Genomic DNA, 23,232 nt, shown 5'->3' on the forward strand with positions numbered 1-23,232 from the left:
CTTTATCTATATCAGATGTTCACATATAGTGAATGAGGAATCTGTCAAGTATGAAAATGAATGCAGAACTACTGTCATTCTATGAATGATCTGTCTTTCAGTGGCTGTCTGGATACATGTAAAACTTGTGTACTAGGGGGAGTGAGGCCTGTCCAACTAAAGATAAATTACATCAAACATAGATACTTACCAGTATGGGGCTCTGAATATCTTCTGGCAGTTTTACTAAGATAAGATATCAGTGGTGTAGATTCAGAGATTATATGAGAATAAATGAAATTTTACTATGAGGAGATTTCATTTGCAATTTAATCAAATGAATTTGTTTTCTTTTAGTCCTTTCCTAAAGTTTTGCCACCCTACTGCACACAATTAAAACTTCAGTTTCATTCTTTTCTGGAAAATACTTTTCACTCACTTACACACTGCCTTTATAATGTATGATGCGCTAGTATCTGCAATTGCTTGGAATGAGAAATACAACAGCTGTATTATCGAGTATCTTTACTGCTATGTTTTCATGTGCTTGGGAGAGTACAGGGAACTACAGGCCATTCACTTCTCAGTCCCTGGGAAGCTCATGGAGCTGAAGGTGAAAAACATTTTCAGATGTATGGAGGACAGGAAGGTGATCATCACTAGTCAGCAGGGAATTTACAAATGGGAGACTTGTGCCTAACCAGCCTGATAGCTTTTTACAGTGAACTTGGTGGATGAGAGGAGAACAGTGGAGGTTGTTTACCTTGGCTTTACTAGGGCTTAACACTGTCTCCTCACAGACAAATTGATGAAGTGGTTAGATGAGTGGACAGTAAGGTGGACCGAAAACAGGCTGAATGACTGGTCCTGGAGTATGGTGATCAGTGTGGAAAAAGTCCAGATAGAGGCCAGTTACGAGTGCCGCCTGGGTAGGCACTGGGTCCAAGAGTATTTAATGTCTTCGTTAATGACCTCAATGCCAACCTTAATGCCAACGTTAATGACCTAAGCCAACAAAGAGAGTTGTGCTGCTGGACCTTGTATTAATGAAATCAGGAAGGACTAGTTGGAGATGTGAGGGTCAGGGGCAGCCTTGGCTGCAGTGATTGTGGTATGGCGGAGTTCAGGATCTTGCAAGGAGGAAGCAGGGCAAAAAGTAGGCTTGTGACCCTGGACTTCAGCAGAGCAAACTTTGGCCTCTTCAGGGGTCTACTTGGAAGAATCCCATGGGTAAGGACCCTAGAAGGAAAGGGAGGTTCAAGACAGCTGGTCAGTATTCCAGCATCACTTCCAAGCTCAAGATCGGTGCATCCCTGTGAGTAAGAAGGCAAGCAAAGGGAGCAGGAGACCTGTATGGATGAGCAGGGAGCTCCTGGCAAAGCTCAGACAGAAGAAAGAATTCTACAGCATGTGGAAAAAGGGACAGGCCACTCGGGAGGAATATGGGGAAAATGTCAGAGTATGCAGGGATCAGGAGGGCTAAGATCAGCCCTCAGGAGTCTCAAGGCCTGGAGATGAGAGAGGAAATCCGGAGAAAGGAGGACTTTCCCTTGGTCTAAGGGGATTGGGTCAGAGATCATCTAAGCAAACTCAACATCCACAAAGCCATGGGCCCTGATGGAATGCACCCACGGGTGCTGAAGGAGCTGGGTGATGTTATTGTTACGCCACTCTCCATAATCTTTGAAAGGTCATGAAGAACAGGAGAGGTGCCTGAGGACTGGAAGAAAGCCCGTGTTATCCCAGTCTTCAAAAAGGGCAAGAAAGAGGACCCAGGCAACTACAGGCCAGTCAGTCTCACCCTCATCCCTGGAAAGATGACGGAGAATCTCATCCTGGAGGTCATCTCCAACCATGTGGAGGATAAGGGGTGATCAGGAGTCGTCACCACAGATTCACCGAGGAGAAATCATGCATAACCGATCTGATAGCCTTCTGGGATGAGATGACTAGCTGGGTAGATGAGGGGAGAGCGGTGGATGTGATCTACCCTGACTTCAGCAAGGCTTTTGACACTGTTTCCCATGACATCCTCATAGATAAGCTCAGGAAGTGCAGCCTAGATGGGCGGTGAGGTAGATTGATAATTGGCTGGATGGCAGAGCTCAGAGGGTTGTGCTCAGTGGTGCGGAGTCTAGTTGGAGGCCTGTAGCCACCGGTGTCACCCAGGGGTCAGTAATGGGTCCAGAGTTTTCCAACTTATTCATGAACGACCTGGATGAAGGAATGGAGTGCACCCTCGGCAAGTTTGCTGATGGCACAAAGCTGGGAGGAGTGGCTGATACCCTAGAGGCTGTGCTGCCATGGGACCTGAACAGGTTGGGGAGATGGGCTGGGAGGAAACTCATGAAGTTCAACAAGGGCAAGTGCTGGGTCCTGCACCTAGGGAGGAATAATGCCAAGCACCAGTACAGTCTGGGGCTGACTTGCTGGAGAGCTGCTCTGCAGAGAGGGACCTGGGAGTCCTGGTGGGCAGCAGGCTGACTGTGAGTCAGTAATGTGCCCTTGTGGCCAAGAAGGCCAATGGGATGCTGGGCTGCATTCGGTAGAGTGTTGCCAGCAGGTCAAGCGAGGTGATCCTCCCACTCTGCTCAGCCCTGGTGAGGCCACACCTGGAGTATTGTGTCCAGTTCTGGGCTCCCCAGTACCAGAGGGACATAGAACTACCGGGCGAGTTCGGAGGAGGGTTTCTAAAATGATTAGAGGACTGGAGCACCTGTCACACAAGGACAGGCTGAGAGAACTGGGCCTCTTTAGCCTGGAGGAGACTGAGGGGAGATTAATATATCTGAGGGGATATTAATATATCATTAACAAATATAAATATATATATATATATAAATAAATATATAAAAATAAATATATATAATAATAATATATAATACTATATAATTATATAATACTATATAATATATAGTATATAATATATATTATATAAAATATTATATATTTTATATTTATATATTATATTATATAAAATATATATTATATATATATATATAAATATCTGAGGGGAGGGTGTCAAGAGGATGGAGCTCTTTTCAGTTGTGCCCAACAAGAGGATGATAGGAAATATGCACAAAATTAAGCACAGGAGGTTCTGACTGAATATGAGAGGGCACTTTACTGTGAGGGTGACAGAGTACTGGGACAGGCTGCCCAGGGAGGATGTGGAGTCTCCTTCTTTGGAGCTACTCAAAAGTCACCTACATGCCATCCTTTGCAATGTGCTCTAGGTGACCTGCTTGGCAGGACGGTTGGACCAGATGATCTTCAGAGGTCCCTTCTGTCATGTTAAGGGGTGTAGCTGATTAACCGGTATGGGTCCGGTCGGATTCAGGGTACTGAACTATCACAATCACAGATTCCCCAATAACTCATTACCCGTTAGGGGTCCAGTTGGATTCAGAGCCCTGAACTACCACGGTCATGGATTCACCAATAACGTATAACCACCCTTACTCTACTTTTGTTTAATGAGAACTGTCACGGCTAGGAACAATGCAATCATGTGCAATTTATTACAGCAACAGGTACACAGATTCTTTGGATTGCTGGCAATACTGTCTGCAAAAGCAAGCTAGCATGCATGAAATACACAGGTGACACAGGTGCGAGGCCTCGAAATTAAAAAGGCACAAAGACTCTATAGAGATTCCTAAGTTTCCACAGAGACACAGTATAACCAAGTGTTCAAATCAAAAGCATTCCAATGGGGGGGAAGAGAGGCTCAGCCTGTTGACTAATCCCAGGAGTCAGGAGGTCCTCAGTATGGTATCTGCCTGGATGGTATCCCATCCTCGGGATGGTATCTCCCATGACGGTGGTATCTTCCCTAACATCCCCTCTCTCTTAGGCCAATTTATATTATTTTCTATCTTTTAGGTGGAGCTTGAGTGGCTCTAGTCAAGCATATCTTAGTTATGATTGGTGAAAAGTTCTCCCATCTCTATTTAAAGTAATAGGCTCCGAGAAATTCATAGAGCATGCTCAGTGAGGGGTGGTTGCACCTTGGAGGTGGGTAACTTTTGGGATGGAGGTGTGTTTTGGTATTATAATGATATTATAGTGAGCAAAAGTACACTAGGGTACAGCATTTGTCAAAGCATGACAGGTCCTTGGCTCAGGGTTGCAAAAAATGCAGCTTATTGGTCTTGGTGTGCACAAGAACAACCAAGTCCCCACCTGGTCACAGAGCCTAGCCGTGGTGTCTCCACTCCACTCTACGCTCCATGCTGTTCCTTAGGGCTAGCACACCAAGTTTCCCCAGCGCGATAGCATCTAAGGTTGGGAGCCTAGGGAATGCTCAGGTAATGCAGTTATGCCCTACCCTGAAAGCCTCTTCAGTGCTGTACATTTTCTTTAAAATGTGAATGTTAGTTTTATTTTCCTAGTTACTTCAGGCAATTGTACCACACCTTCCTACCCTGCTCATTCTGTGATTCTGTGATTGATTCTGTGATTCAATGCCAGGACAGAGTGCGCCTTCAATACATCAACGCAAAATGGAGGACTAAGAAGAATCTCCATCCTTTACTGGATGCAGGGGGAAACCTTGTTACAAAAGATGAGGAAAAGGTGGAGGTGCTTAATGCCTTCTTCGCCTCGGTCTTTAGCGGCCATACCGGTTGTTCTCTGGATACCCAGTACCCTGAGCTGGTGGAAGGGGATGGGGAGCAGGATGTGGCCCTCACTATCCACGACGAGATGGTTGGTGACCTGCTATGGCACTTGGATGTGTGTAAGTCGATGGGGCCGGATGGGATCCACCCAAGGGTACTGAGAGAACTGGCAGAGGAGCTGGCCAAGCCCCTATCCATCATTTATCAACAGTCCTGGCTATCGGGGGAGGTCCCAGCTGACTGGCGGCTAGCAAATATGACGCCCATCTACAAGAAGGGCTGGAGGGCAGACCCGGGAAACTACAGGCCTGTCAGTTTGACCTTAGTGCCAGGGAAGCTCATGGAGCAGATTATCTTGAGTGTCATCACGCGGCACTTGCAGGGCAAGCAGGCGATCAGGCCCAGTCAGCATGGGTTTATGGAAGGCAGGTCCCGCTTGACGAACCTGATCTCCTTCTATGATGAAGTGACGCACTTGGTGGATGAGGGAAAGGCTGTGGATGTGGTCTACCTTGACTTCAGCAAGGCTTTTGACACCATTTCCCACAGCATTCTCCTCAAGAAAATGGCTGCTCTTGGCTTGGACTGGCATATGCTTTGTTGGGTTAAAAACTGGCTGGGTATCTGGGCCCAAAGATTCGCAATGGAGTCAAATCCAGTCGGAGGCCGGTCACTAATGGCATTCCCCAGGGCTCGGTGCTGGGGCCGGTCCTCTTTAATATCTTCATCGATGATCTGGACGAGGGCATTGAGTGCACCCTCAGTAAGTTCGCAGATGACACCAAGCTAGGTGCGTGTGTTGATCTGCTCGAGGGTCGGAAGGCTCTGCAGGAGGATCTGGATAGGCTGCACCGATGGGCTGAGGCCAACTGCATGAAGTTCAACAAGGCCAAGTGCCGGGTCCTGTACCTGGGGCACAACAACCCCAGGCAGAGCTACAGGCTGGGAGAGGAATGGTTGGAAAGCTGCCTGGCGGAGAAGGACCTGGGAGTATTGGTTGATAGTCGGCTGAATATGAGCCAGCAGTGTGCTCAGGTGACCAAGAAGGCCAACGGCATCCTGGCTTGTATCAGAAGCGGTGTGGCTGGCAGGGCTGGGGCAGTGATTGTCCCCTGTACTCGGCTCTGGTGAGGCCGCACCTTGAGTACTGTGTTCAGTTTTGGGCCCCTTGCTACAAGAAGGACATGGAGGTGCTTGAGAGAAGGGCGACGAAGCTGGTGAGGGGCCTGGAGAACAAGTCCTACGAGGAGTGGCTGAGGGAGCTGGGCTTGTTCAGCCTGGAGAAGAGGAGGCTCAGGGGCGACCTTATTGCTCTCTACAGATACCTTAAAGGAGGCTGTAGCGAGGTGGGGGTTGGTCTGTTCTCCCACGTGCCTGGTGACAGGACAAGGGGGAATGGGCTAAAGTTGCACCAGGGGAGTTTTAGGTTAGATGTTAGGAAGAACTTCTTTACTGAAAGGGTTGTTAGGCATTGGAATGGGCTGCCCAGGGAAGTGGTGGAGTCACCATCCCTGGAAGTCTTTAAAAGACGTTTAGATGTAGAGCTTAGGGATATGGTTTAGTGGAGGACTGCTAGTGTTAGGTCAGAGGTTGGACTTGATGATCTTGAGGTCTCTTCCAACCTAGAAATTCTGTGATTCTGTGATTCTGTGATTTAAGAAGTACGCATTTGATACAAAATTGGGAAGAGTGGCTGATCCATTAAGTGGTATGCTCCTGTTCAGAAGGACATGAGCAGGCTAGAGAAATGGGCAGAGAATTAAATTCAACATAGGGAAATGCAGAGTCCTGTATCTAGGGAGGGATAACTCCATGCACCAGTACATGCTGGGGGCCAACTAGATGTTAAGCAGCTCCTCAGAGAAGAACAACAGGGGTCCTTCTGCACAAGTTGACCATGAACTAGCAGTATGTCCTTGTAGCAAAGAAGACCTGGGCTTCTTTAGGAATTGCATCACTAGCAGGTTGAGAGAGGTGATCCAACACTTAGCATTGCTGAAGTCACATCTGGGTGTGCTGTGTCCAGTTCTGAGCAAGAACTGTGGACTTATTAACCCAGTGCAAGAAAGATGGACTTATTGGAATGACTCCAGCAAAGAACCACTTAAATTGATTAATTGCTTGGAGTACCTGCCATATAAAGAGAGGCTGAGAGATGTGAGATTCTTCAACCTAAAAATGAGACAGATGAAGTGGGATCTTAACAATAAATACCTGATATTTTACGAAGTTAAAATGAAGAACAAAGCCAGACTCTTTTCAGTGATTCTCAGTGAGAAGACCAGAGGCAATGGACACAAAACACATGACATTCCATTTCAACACAAGAAAACACATTTTTCACTGTTAAGGTGGCCAAACACTAGCATAGGCTGTGGACTATCCATCCTTGAAGATTATCAAAACCTGATGGGACAGAGTGCTGGGCAACCTGCTCTAGATGACCCTGTTTGACTGGGGTGTATGTGTGTGAACTAAAATATTTCAAGAGGCCCCTTCCAACCTCAAACATACTGTGTTTTTGTGATTAAAAAGAAATTGAATATGAAAGGAAGTAGAAAGAAAAGAAAGCACACAGATAGAACAATGGAATTAATGAAGGGAAAATTATCACAACACTTTTCAATTCCCCTAGTAAGATTTTGGTTGGATTTTTTTTTTTTTTTAATCTTAATACGTAAATATTAAGAATTCTTAAATTTCTGGCCTGTATAAAGCATTTTCCATCTGCCCTGGTTTTAATTAAGGTATCCACCAAAATGCCCAACTAAATAAACATTGTACACATACAGTTCAGCAGCTTTCTCAAAGTAATGTGTAGATTTATATAGAAGTGTATCATCCCATTTAATCATTGATATAGTCTATCCCCTATATATGCCAAAGTGTCTTTACATGCTGTTTTACTGCTGCTAAAGAGGATTTGATAGCTTATCTATAACTGTGACCACACTCAATCTGAGCTTGAGGGAATCACAGAATCACAGAATTGTAGGGGTTGGGAGGGACCTCCAGAGATCATCAGGTCCAATCCCCCCTGTCAAAGCATGTTCCCTAAAGCAGGTTGCCCAGGTAGGCATCCAGACAGGTCTTGAATATCTCCAGAGAAGGAGACTGCAATCTCTCTGGGTAGCCTGTTCCAGTGCTCTGTCACCCTCACGATGAAGAAGTTCTTTTGCATATTGCTGCAGAACTTCCTGTGCTCTGTTTTGTGGCCACTGCCCCTTGTCCTGTCTCCACAGACCACTGAAAATAGGTTGGCCATATCCCTTTGTCTCCCACACTTTAGGTAGTTATAAACATTGGTAAGATCTCCTCTCAGTCTTTACTCAAGGCTCAGGTCTCTCAGCCTTTCCTCATCGTGATGATGCTCCAGGCCCCATACCATCTTTGTGGCCCTCTTCTGGACTCTTTCCAGGAGATCCCTGTCTTTTCTGTACCGGGGAGCCCAGAACTGGAAACAGTACTCCAGGTGAAGCCTGACCAGGGCAGAGTAGCCTGACCAGGGCACAGTACTCCAGGTGAAGCCTGACCAGGGCAGAGTAGAGGGGGAGGATCACTTCCCTTGACCTGTTGGCCATGCTCCTTGTAATGCACACCAGGATCCCACTGGCCTTCTTGGCCACCAGGGCACAGTGCTGACTCATGGCCAACCTGTAGTCCACCAGGATGCCTAGGTCCTTCTCCGCAGATCTCCTCTCTATGTGGTTGTTCCTTCCCAGGTGCAGGACTCTACACTTGTTCTTGTTAAACCTCATTTGGTTTCTTCCTGCTCAGCTCTCCAGCCTGTCCAGGTCTCGATGATTGGCAGCACAGCCTTCTGGCATGTCAGCCACTCCTCCCAGCTTTGTATCATCATCAATTAATGTTTATTTTGGTGGGAGAATTACAGATTTATATTTATTGTTTGTCCCAAAGCTGTCTTAAATGACAGTAAGGATTAAAGCTTAAAAGCTTACTTAGACTAGAGGTTTATAGCATCACTATTAAAGGCACCTGGCTATTCCCATGTATATATATATATTTTCATTAAAAAAAAATCTATATGGAAGGGTTTTAGTATAAGTTCAGTTTCACAGGAACTTTAACTGGAACTCCTATAAATCTTTTGGAGAGTAATGATGGTGGATTTTTTTTTGTTTTGTTTCTTCTCTCCAAATCTTCTCTCCAATTTAAAAAGACTTAAAACTCTCTAACTCAGATCAGTTTGAGCATTTCTGTTGCTCTAAAAGCCTTTGATTCCGTGTGCCCTGTTTCCTGCTTCCTGTACTTTTCATTGCAGGGTGACTTGCATTTATTTTGTACCTCATTTGGAAAACTCTTGATGTTTAACAGAGTCCTGAGGTAACCAATAGTATTAACCACAGGATTAGCACTTTCTCAGATATGTTTACAAGAAGAAACAAGTGTCAGTTGCATACCTGTGTGTGATCAGTTTGCTAGGAGGTTTATAGGTATGTAAATAGGTAGCCACAGCTCCCTTAGAGTTGTCTGTTAACATCATACGTGATAAAATAGTGCCAAAATAGGAACATTCTCAAGTCTTCTACTTATTCCCAGTTTATTGTTCCAAAGAAAACAAAGCTTACCCAAACAAATATTGTACTTCGTGTTACTAACTTACATACTTTATCCATTAATTTTCAGAGAAATGTACAGGTGAAACAGTGCTGTCTGTAAGCACTGCAGAATGCAAAAAGAACATCATTGGCAAAAAGAAAAATGGAAGAGAAGGAAAAGAAGAAAAGAGAGGTAGAAAAAAGAGTAAAGTTAGGATTGGTGGAAGAGACCATCATAGGAAGAATGATTGACTCATTTCAATTTAAGTTTAATACCATTGTCCTTTCTGACTTTTACTCCACTTCCAATATGGTTAAAACTGACCAGTCCAACAAGTTTTGAGGAACTAAAGCAGAAGCATCTTTCCATGATGTCACACATAAGCTCAAAGACAGATAATGTCATCAAAAAGAGTGTGTCTGTTGTGAGGGTATATACTAGTTATGTATTTAAATAAATGTTTGCAATTAGAAATATAGTGAAACTGGCTTTATCAATCTAATGTTCTCTCTATATATATTTTAAAGCCAGTATTGCCTAGTATTAAACTTAGTTACATATATTGCATCCTATAGGGGACAGAGGGGCTATTTGGCAACTAGAGTCGCTCTGTAGGGGAGGTTTGTTGGTTCTTGTGGGTTGGATCTGAGACCCTAGGGAGCGATTGCTCAGTCCTTCTATGCTGCTAGCCCACTTCTTGCCCACATGGGCACTGAGAATCCTGCCAGGAAAGTGAGCATATCAAGACTGACTACATCGCTTTAGGGGTGAGGGTTAACATAACGAGGACCAGGTGTTTTTCTCCTTGAGCCTGCTGCTGAAGGGGAAATGCTTAAGGAGGAGTGGACTTTGTTATACAGCTGCGCCACTGGCAATGGTTTGTCTTTAAAACTGTAAAACCCTCTCCTCGGTTGTGTGTGTGTGGAGGTGTGGTGGTGGTATGCTGGTGAAGAACTACCAAAGAGGAATAAAAATTCATGAAGACTGACCCAGTGAGAAGAAGGTCGGAAGGAGATGATGACCCACAGTTAAGTTGCAGACAGGCATGCCAAGCAAAGGTTTCCCCAGAGCTGACCCCGACCCCAGAGCTGACCCCAAACCCCAAACCCGAGCCCCAACCCCGGACCCTCAACCCCAGACCCTTGACACTGATCTTCCATGCTCTCCAGAAACCTCCTAGACTGCTTCCTCTGAGCTGTACTGCATTTCCAGGATCTGTCTGGGAAGCTGCAGTCCCCCATGAGAACAAGTGCTGACGATTTTGCAACTTCTGCTAGTTGACTGTAGAACTCCTCATCTGTCTTCTCATCCTGGTTTTGCAGTCTATAACAGACCCCCACCAGGATGCCTGCCTTGTTCGCCTTCCCGCTGATCCTAACCCATAGGGATTCAACCTTATCATTCCCAGCCTCGAGTTCCACAGCATCAAAACACTCTCTGATATAGAGAGCCACACCGCCACCCCTTCTGTGCTGCCTGTCCCTTCTGAAGAGCCTATAGCCAGACATTGCAGCACTCCAGTCATGGGAGTCGTCCCACCACATTTCAGTGATGGCAACCAAGTCATAGCTTGCCTGCTCCTCTTGTTTGTTGCCCATGCTGCGTGCATTAGTGTAGTTGCACTTCAGTTGGGCCATTGCCTTCTCCCCCAGCCCTGACATTGTTCCCCCTGGCACACCTCTATCAAGCCTTATTTCATCGCCACCCCCATTCTTACCTAGTATAAAGCCCTCTCAATGAGCCCTGCCAGCTCCTGGGCTAGCATCCATTTTCCCCTTAGAGATAGGTGGAACCCATCTGCAGCTATCAGACCAGGTGCCAAGTAAAGTGCCCTGTGGTCAAAAAAAAACAAACCAGAATTTCTGTGTTGGCACCAGCCTCTGAGCCATGTGTTTATCAGTGCTTTCCGTGTCCTCTCTGTATCCTTCCCTGCCACTGTAAGGATGGAGGAAAACACCATCTGAACTCCCGCTCCATTTACTATTCGTCCCAGTCCCCTAAGTCCCGTTTGATAGCCTTCAGGCTACTTTCTGCAAAATCATCACTGCCAGCCTGGACTATCAAAAGAGGATAGTAATCAGCGGGGAAAACCAGGTTGGGAAGTTTTCTTGCAATGTCCCTGACCCTGGCCCCAGGGAGGCAGGCAGCAGACCTCCCTACAGGCAGGGTCAGGCTGACAAAAAAACAGGGTTCCTCTGTTCCCCTGAGAAGGGAGTCACCTACAATGATCACCCTTCTTTCTTTCTCAGTGGAGGTAGACTTGAGGCATGGAGTTGACTTCCTTGCCCTAGGCATCCTCCTGGGTAGACTTTTCACCTCATCCTCACCCACCTGTCTCTCAAGCTCCAGGGCCTCAAACCTGTGTAAGGGCACCTAGAGAGGCAGGGCCGGTAGGGAAGAAGGTTGCCTGCGACGCTGAGCAGGGACCTGTTTCCATTCCTCCTCGTCTCCTAGGTCCCCTCCCTCTGCTTGACAGTGACAGGGCAGGGGGTCCATCCCCATTTGGGGTGTCTCACCCCAGTACCTTTCCCTCAGGCCTGGCAGGGAGTTGCTCCACCAGTCTATCTCCTGCTCACACTCCTTGATGGCCCTTAATCTCTCCACCTCCTCCTTGAGCTCTGCCACCAGGATGACCAGGTCATCCACCTGCTCACACCTCAAACACATGGTATCTCTGCCGACTTCAGATGGCACCAACAGGCTCAGGCACTCCGTGCATCCAGAGACCTGAACTGCTGCATTTTTGATAGGGCACTCAGTCTGGGTGGCCACAGACTTTCTAGAAAGAGATTTCTACCTAGTGTAGACCATGGCGTTTTACCTATAGGTAGATGAGTTGTTCTTATGAGTGGGGCGGAACGCTCTGCCCTGCCTGAGTGTGCCCTGACTGCGTGAACTGCTGCGCAAACTGCCATGCCACAACATGCTGATGTGCTTGCCCGTCCTGGTCACTGCGCTCCTGGTCACTCCCACTCCCTAGGGGCTGCTTTTTAACATCAGGGGAGGGGGCGCTGCTGGCTCCGCCTATGCCTCATCAGCCTCCCTTGTGAGGGCTGCTGGGCCCTGGCAGCTCCCTCAGCTGCCATGAGCGGCCTCGATGCTGGAAAGAAAAAGCCCTGCCTGTCCTGATCCCCGCTCCACTGCAGAATGCGTCTGCCCTGGAGCTGATCACCTTGGTGAGATAACAGGCCTTGGAGAAACAAACCTGAGCCCCAAACACAAGCCTCAACTCCGAGCCTCAAAACTGGACCAGAGACACCGGACCTTCGAACCCAGAACCCCCACCCCAGACCCGACCCTGGAGCCTCCATCCTGGACCTGACCCTGAGCCATGGACCTGGACCTGACCTGAGGACCCAGACTCAGATCTGACCCCAAGCCCTGACCCCAAGCACCAACCCCATGTTCCAACGCTGAGCCCCAGTCCAGAGCCCCAGCTCCGAGTCCCAACCCCGCACCCTTGACCCAGGACCCTCCACCCCAAAGCTGACCCCAAGCCCTGGACCCGGAGCTGAGCCCAAAGCTCAGGCCAAGCTGGAGCTGACCCAGGCCCCTGAAATGGACCTTGGAGTTGGACCCGGAGCTAATCCCAACAACGAGCCCAAACCCTGAGCCTGAGCCCTGTACACTCAAACCATCGATCCCAGATGCTCAACCCTGGACCCTTGACCCCATAGTCCCCACCCTGGAACTGACCTGAAGACCCGACCCAGCCGCTGACCCCGAGCCCCTGACCCAGGAGCTGACCCCGAGCTTCTGACCCCAAAGCTGACCTCAAGCCCCCAACTTAAGAATGGACCCTGGACCTGGAGCCCCGAAGCCAGACCCCAAACCAGGCCCTTGACCCTGAGCTGCCAACCCTGGAGATAACCATGAACTATGACCCCTGGAACAGAACCTGGACATGGAGCTAACCCTGAGCCCCAACCCCAAGCCCCATCCCCAAGCCACAGCCCTGAGCCCCAAACCCAAACCCCAGCCCTGGACCTGATCCTGAGGCATGGACCTGAGCCCCAGACCCCTGAGCTGACCTTGAATCCCTACCAAGGAGCTGACCCTCAAGCCCCCAACCCTTGGAACAGGCCCTGGACCTGGACCCCCAACTCTGAGCCCCAACCCCAAGCTCCCAACCCCAGAGCTGACCCTGACCCTGGAGCTAATAAGACCCCAGAGCCCCTGACCCAGACCCGACCCCTGATCCCCCTACCCTGACCCCCAGAACTGGACCCAACCCCAAGTCCCAAACCTGAGCCCCAACCCCAAGTCACACCCTGAATCCTCAACCCCGGACCCTTGACCCCTGAGCCACCAACCCAGACCCAACGCCAGAGCCCTGCACCCAGTTCTGACCCTGAGCCCCAGACCTGGACCCATGCCCGAGCCCAGGGCCCTTGACCCCAGAGTTTGCCCCGAGCCCCAACCCTAAGCCTGACCCCAAGCCTTGACTCTGAGCCTCTGACCCTAGAACTGACCCCAGACTGTCGACCCCAGAGTCCCCACTCCAGAGCTAACTATAAACCCCAGACATGAGCCCTGGACCATGGAGCTGACCCCAAGCCCGAGCCCCGGAGCTAACACAGGACCTGGAGCTAACCCCAAGCCCCATCCCTGAGCACCAACCCCAAGCCCCAACCCTAAGCCCCACCCCAGACCTGACCCCAGATGCCCCACCAAAGGACAGTAACTAATAAGGAATAGTAATAAATAAATAAATAAATAAACAAACAAATAAAAGGGAATGGGAAATCAAGGAAATGAGTAATATCCAAAACAAAGACGTTTTAAAAGAAAGCCTCCTCGGGTGCATATTGGCACATTGGAAGGATATTGTTAGAACTGGGGGCACAGAAAGCAAGAAGACTTTCACTAAGTATTGCAATCAATGGTGGCCACTATATAAACTAAATGGCCACTTTATGGATCAATCGACTATAACACTATCTTGCAATTAATGTTGTGTTTGAGGAGAGAAGGAAAACAGGATGAAATGTGTTATACTGATACGTTGTTTCAGCATTTTAGTGGAAAAAGGAGTGGAATTAAGTTGGCCCCTGACTTAGCCTTTGGTGTTGGCATGAGAAAAGTACAGGCTGGAGAAAGATAAAGGAAGGGTTAAAAGGGTTGTTGAAGGTGTTAAAGGTGTGGCATGCAGTATTTAACAGAACTGTTTGAAGCTGAATGAGCAGGGAAAGAGGATGTAGGAATGTTAATAGTTCTGCCTCAACAGGAGAATGTGATCTCAAAATCACCATGTGAGCCCTTTGGGGCAGGGGGACCATGATGGGTCCGAGAGAGTTGTCATGGAAACAGAAAAGCAGTTAACCCTTAAAACAATCTGAGTTTATGAGTGAGCCCAGATTGCCAATGGGACTGCTCAGGGAACTGTTGACGATTGCATTCCCCTGACTGACCCCACGCTGAGACTATAGTCACCCCGGAAATAATGAACGGTAAATACCAAAATCTGGTTAAATTGGGAATTGAGAATCTGTTCCAACAAGATCCAAAAGAAATCCCTATGGAATTTTTGCACCGACTATGAAATGCAATGGAAAACAAAACAAACAAACGAAACTGGAGAAAATAGGAGCTAAATTAGAACAAGGAAAATGGACACTGCCAAACAGGCGAGAGATATTGCCAAAAGCTTATGCGAAGCAAATATTGGGATGTTTGCATGCACAAACACATTGGGGTACAAAGGCGTTAAGTGATCATTTACTAAAACAATTTGGTTGCATTGGTTTTTTTTTGAAATAGCAAAGCAAATTACACAACATTGCATAACGTATCAGAAGATACATAAGAAACTGTTTCAACAAGCAGCCACGGGAGGGAGAAAAAAACAAAACAGCTCATAGGCCTTTTGAGAAAGTACAAGTTGATTTCACTGAATTGCCCAAAGTAGAGGATAAAATATCTATTGGTAATAGTAGATCATTTAACACAATGGGTAGAAGCTTATCCCGTAGCATGAGCTATGGCACAAGTGGTGGTAAAAATTCTATTAGAACACCTGATACCTAGATATGGGATAATCCAGTACATTGATTCTGACCAGGGCACACACTTTACTTCTAAAATAATAAAATTATTACCATACTCCATACTCCGTGGCACCCACAAAGCTCAGGGGAAGTAGAAAGACTGAATCAAACAATAAAACAACAATTGGCTAAATTAATGATCAAGACACAAATGCCCTGAATGAAATGCTTACCATTGGCACTTTTAAACATAAGAACTAAACCACAAAGTGAGACTGGATTATCACCATATGAAATGTTGTATGATATGCCTTATTCTCAAGGGATGCCTCTAGGGAACAATGTAGTTGAGGATCGTAGCATCCAGAAATATATAATTACTATTGGAAGGAGATTACAAGAGCTAAGAGAAATTGGAATGATGGTTCAAACACCACCTTTAGGATTTGCTATTCATAAGATACAACCAGGAGACAAGGTCTTAATAAAAAAACCTGGAGGGAAGAATCATTGAATTCCTGATGGGAGGGACTGTACCTTGTTTTACTTACTACTGAAACAGCTGTGAGAACAGCAGAAAGAGGTTGGACCCACGCATCCAGAACAAAAGGACCAGTAACTACTGAAACTTGGAGGGTTGAGTCCGCTCCTTGGGAACTGAAACTCAAGCTAAGGAAGAACTAGTATTCTGGCAACGAAGCTCTGCATGAGTTAAGGATGCTAAATAAAGGGAACAACCCTGAAGGGAGGAAAGGGAGAAGGCAAGACCGGGGCAGGACCGTCCACTGAGGTGTGTATGGTCTACCAAGGGAGGCAACCCCTATGGGTATTGACTGCTGAGTGAGAGGGCCTCGACTGGACTTCTCCCACACTAAGGTCAGGTTGTCCCGAGAAAATAATATAAGAACCTCTTTTTTTTTTAAACCTATATACAATTGTGATTCGTTTTCCAGGAGCTGGGTCACCCTGACAGGCTGAACGGTAACACAAGCCTGATTTGACCCTGAAAGCGGGCCCAACCCCTTGATTGAAGGCGTTTGCCTATTATGATCCAGCTATGTGGGCAGAAAACGGATCCTGGGGCTATAGAACCCCAATATATATACTTAAGATGATGACGCTGGAGGAGAAGGAGAAGGAGAAGATGATGACGCCAGAGGAGAAGGAGAAGGAGAAGATGATGACGCAGGAGGAGAAGGAGAAGAAAATGTAGACGAGGATGAAGATTAAGAATAATTAAGAAGAAGAAGAAGAAGGAGAAGAAAATGTAGACGAGGATGAAGATTAAGAATAATTAAGAAGGAGAAGAAGGAGAAGAAAATGTAGACGAGGATGAAGATTAAGAATAATTGAAGGAGAAGGAGAAGGAGAAGAAAATGTAGACGAGGATGAAGATTAAGAATAATTAAGAAGGAGAAGAAGGAGAAAGAGAAGGAGAAGGAGAAGGAGAAGGAGAAGGAGAAGGAGAAGGAGAAGGAGAAGGAGAAGAAAATGTAGACGAGGATGAATATTAAGAATAATTAAGGAGAAGAAGGAGAAGGAGACTAAGAATACAAAGAAAAAGAAATGAAGAAGGCTAAGAAAACAAAGAAGAAGACGACAAAGAAGATGAAGAAACGAAGAAGACTAAGAAAACAGAGAAGGAGATGAAGAGGAAGAGAAAGAGGAAGAAGAAGAAGAAGAAACGAAGAAGACTAAGAAAACGAAGAAGATGAAGACAAAGAAGAAGACAAAGACGAAGAAGAAATGAAGAAGACTAAGAAAACAAAGAAGAAGACAAAGAAGAAATGAAGAAGACTAAGAAAACAAAGAAGAAGACGAAGAAGAAATGAAGAAGACTAAGAAAACAAAGAAGAAGACGAAGAAGAAATGAAGAAGACTAAGAAAACAAAGAAGAAGATGAAGAAGACGAAGAAGACGAAGAAGACGAAGAAGACGAAGAAGAAGAAGAAGAAGAAGAAGAAGAAGGAGAAGAAGAAGGAGAAGAAGAAGAAGAAGGAGAAGAAGAAGGAGAAGAAGAAGGAGAAGAAGAAGGAGAAGAAGAAGGAGAAGAAGGAGATGGAGAAGGAGATGGAGAAGGAGAAGAAGGAGATGGAGAAGGAGATGTGGTAAATTAGTGGGGGTTTGTTCATTGTCTTTGAGGAATTTGGAGAATCTGTTGGGGAGAGAAGGTTGTAAAATGTAATTGCCTTGATAAGGGAGGAAGCAGGAGTGGGTGTTGGGTGAACATCCTTGAGTTAAACAGACTCTGTGAAATTCCTTATCTCAAGACATCCTTTTTGCTGCTTCACTACCCCCACCTGAACACGGAGCAGAGGAATAACGACCCCCCTCTCAACAATAGACTGCGCAGCCTCAGCCAGTTCAACAAGTCCTGATAAGCTGAAATTCAACTGCTATAAAACAGCAACCCTGGAAAGGGAAGTTGCGTGCTGTTGCGGAGCAGAGACTCCCCAGCCGCCCAGCGCTGTTTTGTATGTGTCTGCTTACTTGATTAATAAAATAGTTTTCAATAGACCAGTAAATTGTGTGGTCTAATTTATAACAGGAGGTGAAGAAGAAGAAGAGTTAGAGGAAGAGTTAGAGGAAGAACCCCTCCCACCGCCACACCGAGCACGTGTGTGTATATATAGAGGGGGGGGGAGCCCGGTCTCGGCTGGCTCCGTCCCGTTTCAAGGCACGGAAAGCGAAGTTGCTCGCCCTGCCCGTGTGCCCCCCATACCCCCTGCTCTGTCACAGCCCAACCGCGCCCCGTTCCCCCCTCACAGAGCCGGGGAAGGGGTGCTCGCAGCCGCCCCTCTCCTCAGGGCCGGCCGTGGGAGCGCCTCGCCTTCTCCCCGGGGGTCTCCCGTGGCCGCTTGGGGTCGCCTCCCGCAGCCGCCTCGCCCCCCTCTCCTCTCAGCCCCGCCGCCTGCCTCCTCCTCCGCCGCTGCCGTTTTGCGTCTCCGGGAGTCGTCCGCTGCCGGCGGGGCGGGCGCTGAGCCGTCGCCGAGTCCCAGCTCCGCCGGCCGCCCGGGCCCTCGCCTCGGAGCCCACGGCGCCCACTCGCATCGTCCCGGCGCCTCGCAGCCTCCCCCCCCGTCCCCGGGAGGGTTTGAGAGCCGGGCAGGGCCGGGCAGCGGTGGGCCGCGGTGCCTCAGCCTCCCCCGGCAGGGAGCGGGGCGGAGCCGCTCCGCCCGGCAGGCGGCGGCCGGCCCGGCCCGGCTCGGCTCACCTCGGCTCAGGGCATAAAGGCGCTGAGGGCGCCCGGCTCCCCGACCTCGGCTTCTTCTCCAGCCCCGAGTTCCCCTCAGGTGCCCGGTGCTGAGGGAGGAATGCCCTCCGGGGCTGGCTGGGACACCCCCAAAACCTTTGGAGAAAAAACAAACAAACAGCGAACAAACAAAAAACCCACCCCCAACCCCCTTTTTTTCCACCTCCAAGTTGAATAAAGAGGAGCTCTTCCTTCAGTACGTGTCCAGATATCTTAGTCTACGCTTCGCTTTAACTCCCACTACGTACTTCTCTTCAATACGCTGTGTTTCCACATACCGCTGCTTTTAGCAATGTTTTTACCTCAGACGCTAAAAGTTGATCTTTTCCCCAAGTCAGAAAAACCAGAATGGGGCTTCTGGGAACCCTTAGCTGTGACAGCTGTTCATGTACAACCGAGATTTACGCCTTTATATATATTTAACTGTGAAGGTCTTCTTCTCTCCAGACTAATAACGGGGAGAAGTTTGCCCAAAACTTTGAAGAGCAAAAGTTTTGATGCCAGGAACGCTCCTGCTTCCTCGTTGCCTGTCATTCCCTTTTAAGTACGAAATTTTCCAGTTGCAATGCAATGAGCTGACTGTGGTTCCAGAGGTAAAGATGCATTTAGGATACCAGGTTTTCAACATCGTCTTGAAGTGGATAAGAAGAAACACATTTTTGCCTCAGTGATATTTTTTTTTCCTCTCCTTTGCCTGGAGATGCAATGAAAGCTTCCTGTTGTCCGCTCAACACAGGCACCTTCTTCACGGTAGCTTTTTAAATACAGTGCTAACAACACAGCTCTTTGTTCCCTTCTGTACATCTACTGAAACGCAGATTAGGTGCCAGGCGTAGGTCAGTCTTGGAAAAAGCTGCCACCCCCAACACACTGACGGAAACGTCAGCATTGAGTTGCACCTGGCTCACGATTTGCCAGTGTTTGCCTAGAAAACTCCATGGTTTATATAGCATAGATAGATCCTGAAACAATTGAGAAAAGTTAGACTTGGAGCACTGTGTCCAGCAGTTCTGGGCTCCCCAGTACAAAAAAGACAGGGGTCTCCTGGAAAGAGTCCAGCGGAGGGCAACAAAGACGATAATGGGGCCTGGAGCATCTCCCCTGTGAGGAAAGGCTGAGAGACCCGGGGCTGTTCAGCCTGGAGAAAAGACTGAGAGGGGATCTCCTCAATGTGTATAAATATCTGAGATGTGGTGGACAGAGGGATTTGGCCAACCTCTTTTCAGTGGTTTGTGGGGACAGGACAAGGGGCAATGGCCACAAAATGGAGCCCAGGAAGCTCCGCACCAACATGTGAAAGAACTTCTTCACGGTGAGGGTGACGGAGCACTGGGACAGGCAGCCCAGGGAGGTTGTGGAGTCTCCTTCTCTGGAGATATTCAAGGCCCATCTGGATGCCTACCTGGGCAACCTGCTCTAAGGAACCTGCTTTGGCAGGGGAGTTGGACCCGATGATCTCTGGAGGTCCCTTCCAACCCCTACAATTCTAACAAAAAGGACTGGTTCATATTCATACTGGTGCCTCAGTGGTGGAAGACGCTTATTAGACTGGCCTAGAAACCTGAAGTAATGTGCTCAGGAGTGCTAGCTAGCATCCCAAAAACTCAGCCCTGTAGAATGCAGTCACGGGAGAAAGATGACAATGCACTTATAACAGATTAGGAAAAAAGCTAGGAAGCAGAAATGGATATTTTTATGGTGTGTACTCTTTTGAGCACCTCAGAAGTTCTTGTCACCTGTCTTGTCTGTGATTCCTCAACTTCATGTTCATTATATAAAGGATTTCTCAGAAAGTCATTTTAGAGAACAAGAAAAGCAAACCATATACACAATCCCATTAAAAATGTCAAGCATAGATAAAAAACATCATACGATGGGTGAACAATGTCTGACGGGTAGGGCTCAGAGGGTTATGGTAAATGGGGCTACATCAGGCTGGTGGCTGGTCACCAGTGGGGTCCCCCAGGGCTCCGTTTTAGGGCCAGTTCTTTTCAATGCTTTTATAAACAATTTGGATGGAGGACTAGAAGGTGTTTTGAGCAAATTTGCTGATGACACTAAACTTGAAGTTGTTGACTGTTGAGGGTGGAAAGGCCTTGCAGAGAGATCTGGACAGATTGGAGAGCTGGGCGATCACCAACCGCATGAAGTTTTACAAGAGCAAGTGCCGGATCCTGCGCCGGGGACGGGGCAACCCTGGTTATATGTACAGACTGGGCGATGAGATGCTGGAGAGCAGCTCTGCAGAGACGGATCTAGGGGGGTCGTGGTTGACAGCAAGTTGAGTATGAGCCAGCAGTGTGCCCTGGCAGCCAGGAGGGCCAACCATACCCTGGGGTGCATCAAGCACAGCACTGCTAGTCGGTTGAGGGAGGTGATTGTCCTGCACTGCTCCGCGCTGTGCGGCCTCACCTCGAGCACTGTGTGCAGTTCTGGGCACCACAGTACAAAAAGAACATTAAACTGTTGGAGAGTGTCCAGAGAAGAGCTACAAAGATGGTGAAGGGCCTTGAGGGGAAGACATATGAGGAGCGGCTGAGGGCACTGGGCCCGTTCGGCCTGGAAAGGAGCAGGCTGAGGGGAGACCTCATCGCAGTCTACAGCTTCCTCATGAAAGAATCATAGAAATACAAGGTTGGAAAGGACCCACAGGATCATCTAGTCCAACCATCCTTCTATTACCATTACTACCTATTACTAAAATAGCAGTAAGCACAAATGAAAGCTTAAGAACACTTTCTATTACTATAAAAATAAATAATTTGTAATACATGGTTAGTAATATTTAGCAAACAGTGAAACAGTGCGCTACCACCATCACAACGGCCTATTACCCCTTCTAGCTTCAGAGGCATCCTTATACATCCAAAATAGAGAGGAGGATATCAACTATATGGATCTCTCTCAGCAGTGGTTTCACAACAATTAGAAAGAAGAAACAGTTGCTGAGAAGCCACAACAAGCTCAAGTTAATTTCTGGACTTTGAATAATTACTCCTTCAGTTCTCTCTCTCTCTTAGTAGAGCACGCTCCTGACTAACTTGTACAGTGCACTCTGAATAGGAGAGATTTGTTTGCCTAAGCTAAAGGAAGAAATAGAAAACCAAGAAAGCTACTTAACTTTTAACACTTAAATTAAATGTTAAGTTACAAAAGTTCACAGGCCATGAGATAACATAAATAAATCCCTTCTCGAGCTAAAAGATCTCATTTTTTTTTTTTTCAGGAGCGGCCTCCCTGAATCTAAATAATCCTCTCACAGGCAGAACAGAGTGTCTGTTCTAACTCTTTATCAGATGTGGAAGAAGAGATCGAGATGACCAGTGCCTAAAAAAAAGAGGCACTCTCTTTTCAAGGCAGACTGATCGGCACAACAAATTTCATCTGTTCTCAAGCACAAGCAACTCTAAGATAAATGGGTTCAAGGATCTTCAACGTGAAGAGTGAATATCCAAGCGTATACTGGGAACACCTGACTTGGACCATGGACGCCTCACACAGATTTCTGAGGAGTTCGGACAACTCCGAAATCATCTTTTACAGGAAGAGACCAGAGAATTTGACTCAGTGTAAAACTGGCACAGGCAGAAATCTCCCCAATTACAGATGCTCAAGCGCATTAGTTAAAAAGAGATTAGAGTGTGACTAGAGAGAAGTCTCAAACTCTTGTTATATACTTAAATTTCTCTCCAAGGATGGAACAACTGCTATCACCGTGCATGACTGGCTGTAGAGGGAGAGAGCGAGTGAAAGACTTAGAAAAGCACCTTCCCTTCGTAGTCCTCCCGCTCCCAAAATGGTTCCCAAGGAAAACTACTGACAGACTAAGGTTAACTGCTTTGAAAGGGCTGTGTGGGTGGACCCATTGTCTTCAAATTCAAGCTTTTTCCTGCAGAAACTGCCAACAGTTATGCCAAATATAACAATGGTTTTGCAAGATGGATAAACGTCTTCCAGACTGAAAGGGAGAAGTCGTACTGTTGTTGTCTGTGCACAGACAGCTAAGCAGTGAAGAGCAATGCTAAACAACCACGATACCCCAGAACACACAAATACTGCGTAACAGTGACAGAAAGTGCTAGAATTCAAAACAAAAATTACCTCCACCAAATCGGTTTTGTCGTAGTCTTCTCTATGGTTGTAAATATACTGATTAATGACGCCATATACTTTTTCCAGGTGATAAATGTCAAATCCCTTCGTTATCTCAGTGACAAAGCATAACAGTTTCTGAAGACAACAATGGAGCAAAACAACAACTTTAGAATAGTACAAGATCCTTTGAATACGCTCTATATGTTTTCGGAGGTTGAACAGTAACAATACAAGTGAGAGCCTACTTTTTCTTACGCTATTAAATAAAATGTGACACTTCAGAGAACAGATTAAATATCCCATGAGATTTCAGCAGGGAAAATGAGTTAATTTTTCATATTTCAGAGAAAGGAAAGGCTGAAATTTCGGACAATCTTTTACTACTAACCAATCTATCACATCAATGGTTGTAATTGCAAGTCGACTGCTCCCAAAGCAGCAGGGAATGACACGATCCTCTTTGTAGGACAGCTGCTGCCACAGCAAAGCCACTGTTGCATTTCATTAGAGAAGCATTGCAGCACTGTAAAAAGGCTGCAGATCTTGTAGATACAGCTATGCCAGCTGGAAAAGGAAGCACCCTTAGGTGATTACCTTTACCCACGTGTGCCATGCTTACAACTCTGCTGGCAGAACAGATTGCTCAAACGCCCAGAGCAAAGGTGGATTAGTTTGCTCAATCCTACCTTTAAATTCAGGGGTGGGTAAATAGCAAAGCAACTGCTTGTAGCAATCA

At 47.1% G+C, this 23,232-nt stretch overlaps 1 protein-coding gene across 1 annotated transcript in view; it reads left to right on the top strand.

Annotated features, from left to right (window-relative positions):
- The window catches only part of LOC137843734 (ankyrin repeat and MYND domain-containing protein 1-like), a 37,120-nt gene extending 27,219 nt beyond the window's left edge, over window positions 1–9,901 (top strand). Inside the window, exon 16 of the mRNA XM_068659316.1 lies at window positions 9,249–9,901. Coding sequence (XP_068515417.1) covers window positions 9,249–9,412 — 164 coding nt within the window. The 3' untranslated portion in view covers window positions 9,413–9,901. The remainder of the gene's footprint in view (window positions 1–9,248) is intronic.
- The last annotated feature ends 13,331 nt before the right edge of the window (window positions 9,902–23,232 follow it).

The sequence above is a fragment of the Anas acuta genome, chromosome 23 (assembly GCF_963932015.1).
Source record: "Anas acuta chromosome 23, bAnaAcu1.1, whole genome shotgun sequence".
NCBI lineage: Eukaryota > Metazoa > Chordata > Aves > Anseriformes > Anatidae > Anas > Anas acuta.